At 38.4% G+C, this 3,538-nt stretch overlaps 1 protein-coding gene across 1 annotated transcript in view; it reads right to left on the reverse strand.

The window, feature by feature from the left end:
- LOC102677879 (dexamethasone-induced Ras-related protein 1) overlaps nucleotides 1-3,538 on the reverse strand; it is an 18,579-nt gene that overhangs the window by 1,739 nt on the left and 13,302 nt on the right. Inside the window, exon 3 of the mRNA XM_006610690.2 lies at nucleotides 87-276. Coding sequence (XP_006610753.2) covers nucleotides 87-276 — 190 coding nt within the window. The remainder of the gene's footprint in view (nucleotides 1-86; nucleotides 277-3,538) is intronic.

Consider the following 3,538-nt stretch of genomic DNA (forward strand, 5'->3'; position numbering starts at 1 on the left):
GTATTTTACTCGATCGTTATTCAAAAAAGTTAATAATGCTGTATAAATGTGTACAGCACGTGTAAAACGAGCGAACGATGACGTACTTCGTATCTTTATCACATTTATTTCCGACGATGACCATAGGAACCTTCAAATTGAAGTGACTCTTGCTCCTGCTCTTCGTTGCACTTTGGGTCGCGCTTACTTTAGTTTCCAGGATCGATTCACGCAGTCTGATGGCCTCCTCGAACGATTCTCGACAATCCAAACTGAACACCACCACGAACAGGTCTCCTGCGAATGAAAAAAAAAAAAAAGAAAAAAAAATTGCGGGTTCGATTTACATTTATATTTTCTTTTTTTATTCTCGATAATTCCACAGAATTATTTCGCGCGGATGAAGGATAAGGAAGGGAAAATTGATGGTTTGAGGAATAAATGATAATAGATTACGGTAATTACGCAAATATGTTCAACAATCTCGTGAGATCTTCGTAACTCCTTCGAAGGGATTAAAAAGGCGAGGGAGGGAAAATTTAAAAATGACGAGGCAAAGTCTAGGAAGGAAGGGGCTGTTTTTCTTCCTAACTATAGTTTATCCGTATATGCTTTTCGCCCGTATACGCAAATTATTCAGAGTTGAGCTCGTTTAAGCTCCACCCTCTGGTTCAGTTTTTACATCACTCCTTCCTTCCTGCTGTAAGCTGTTTCCTCTAAGCCTGGCTGGAAAATTGTAAATTTTGCAACAGCGAAGAGTTTTGTCCTTCTTTTTCAATTGTTAAATCTCTATCATAATCGATCTGATCATAAAACTACTGGAGAAAAGAAAAGAGAAAAGGAAAGAATTCGTTTGTTATCTTTATTCATCGGAAGAAGAAGAAGAAAAAGAAAACGTGAATTTAATTATCGACGAGTGTTCGCGAGATTTCATACGCGTTGATAATCATCGATAAATATGAATAATGTAAAACTCGTACAGGCTTATGAATATTTATTTCAACGCGCTTATTTTTATCTCAATGAATATCGCACTCGTGCGCACGCACGCATACACATCCTCTTTCGTTTCCGTGATCGAGTTTTAACGAGTTTCCCTGCCGCTTGAAATCCTCGTCGAACGAAAGAACAGGCGGCGGAGAAATCGATCGACGATGTTTGCCAACAAGGGAGAATCTATGATCGATCCAAGATTTTCTTTTTTTTCCCTCCCCCCTCGAGTTCGCTGATTGAAAGTTTTCGGAAGAGAATTGACGGTGATTCTGCTACGATGTTTTCGTTAAAATGGCGAAAACATCCATCCCTCCCCATTTTTAAATCACAGATGCAATTAACTGAGTAACGAAGCGAACGTTATTCTATCTTTTGAATTTAAATAAGGAATCTTCAAAGGTGAAGAATTTGTCAATTTGTCAATTTCGCGAAACACTTTTGCTGGAAAATTTCAAATTTAAAAACTTGCCCCCGACAAAGTTAATTTCATTCATCTTTCCACGAAGTGAATTTACACAAGTTTTACAAAACTTTCTGTGTTCTCTGACTCTTCGTTTAACGAAGAAAGCTTTCCTCTTTTATTATTAGATACGTTGAAAGTTCGCGTTGTTTCTCACGCGTTTTTGTTTCTTGTTTTTTTTTTTTTTTTCTTTTGCGAAACGTTTATTACAGTTGTTTATTACAGTTTTACTCGAATAATGAAGGATCTCGCTTGATCTTGAAATGAATCTTTATTAGAACTCGAAGAACTTTTTTTTGTATTTTTTTTTTAGTAACGAGGTATGAAGTTAATGCAAATGATAATGACTTTTTAAAAGTAACGATATACTTTAAGAATAATCCGTCCACGTCCGACGTACGAACGATTTTTAGAAATTTTAGAATTTTTTTTGCATAAAAGAAAACTCTATAAAATTAAAAATTATTCGAAAGATGGGAAGAGATCCCGTAAAAGAGGAGAAATCGAGAACATCGTTAATCGTAACAGGGAGGGTACAAACTGGAAGGGTATGGGCCACACGGTTGAAAACGATACAATTTTCCAGGAGATTTAATATTTTATGAATCCTTTAGTACCTATAGTGTACGCTTTAACAGCGAACCAGGTGGCCACTTTCTTTCGCCCCCGTTTCCTAAAGTTTTCTATTATTCGCGGTTAAATACGGCCAGGATACGGCCATGAATAATCGTAAAAACTATGGAATCGAGTTTATACAGGTTTTTATTTCAACTGAAACCTCCTCTCCCTCCCCTTCCTCCCCACGAGAACTTTGTTAACAATAAAATCCTGAAGATATCCTTCGGCTTTCGGACTGTACGTTTCTTTTTTTCACGGGATTACAGTCCCGAAAAGGGAGCTGGGTCGAAGTCTCTGAATCTTCTTTCACGTTCCACGCGTTCTTTCTCGGCTTTCTTGTCAGCTGCCTCCCTGGAGGAAGCGGCGAGGGGAAAAAATTAACACGGCCAGACAGAGGATCGTTACGAATACGCGACCCGAATACGCAAATATTGGATGCTCCCTGGACAAATCTGTTATTCAGTCTCGTCTTCGGGCCGCCATTACTACTCAGATACGTTTTGTCTTCGTTTCCTCTCGGGGGTAAGCGCATAATCGGTTTTCTTGAGGGGGAAATAAGCGCCTTTTATAACGATAATGCTACTACACGATAATGACGGGCTGGCTCGATTCTGGAAAATATGATTTGAAAGGTAGGAACTTTAATTATGATGTAACACGAAAGGAAATTATATTCTATCCGCAACAAGTGTCCCCCTTTTTGCGTCTCTCACTGCTACTGTGCGATCCTCATTGAGAGGATATTCCATCGATTCAAATGTTCGAGATACAATATAATTTCGCCTTGATAAAAATGTACGTGCATTGAAAATAAGAGGATATAACAAAACAATAATCTAAATATAAGAGGAATAATAATCTTCATTATTTTCGTTCCTCTCAATAAAATTATATCCTTACATAGTCCGTATTGCAATAATAGATCATACACGTGTTCGTGACAAATGAAACTTTGATTTTTCACATAAAAAAAACGCGAGAATAAATTAACAATTTTGTCATCAAAACCTCATTCAGGAAATAAGGGAAATCATGCCGTTGAAGTCCCTTTTCGGTTCATCCCGATATCTCGATCCGTTGCCGAGATATAAGGACTCAAAGTGTCCATAGCGTTCAACATAGCGCGAAAATTATGAATGAACTCGTGACCTACATTTTTTCCTGGAAACGCGTACTACGTTTTTCTAGGAATCGCGTCTGCCGCTTGTCGACAGTTTGGGATAGGTCAGGGAGACGAGGTGCGAGCGAGAGTTCCGAATAAACGACGAGGAAGGAGATAGTAAACGATTAAAAATTACCCTTTCCTTTACACGACGATATCTCGGCAACCGGAAATCGTATCGGGTTAAACGAAAAAGGGTTTCAAAGAGCAAGGTTTCCCGCTTATAACGGCCTTCCGTTCGTTGACCGGAAGTCGCTATCTTCCGAGTTACGTCGGCTCAAAGTTTTCCTAATTTTAATAGAGTTTAAAAATTACCCTTTGCTTCG

Source organism: Apis dorsata, unplaced genomic scaffold (assembly GCF_000469605.1).
Source record: "Apis dorsata unplaced genomic scaffold, Apis dorsata 1.3 scaffold_74, whole genome shotgun sequence".
Lineage (NCBI taxonomy): Eukaryota > Metazoa > Arthropoda > Insecta > Hymenoptera > Apidae > Apis > Apis dorsata.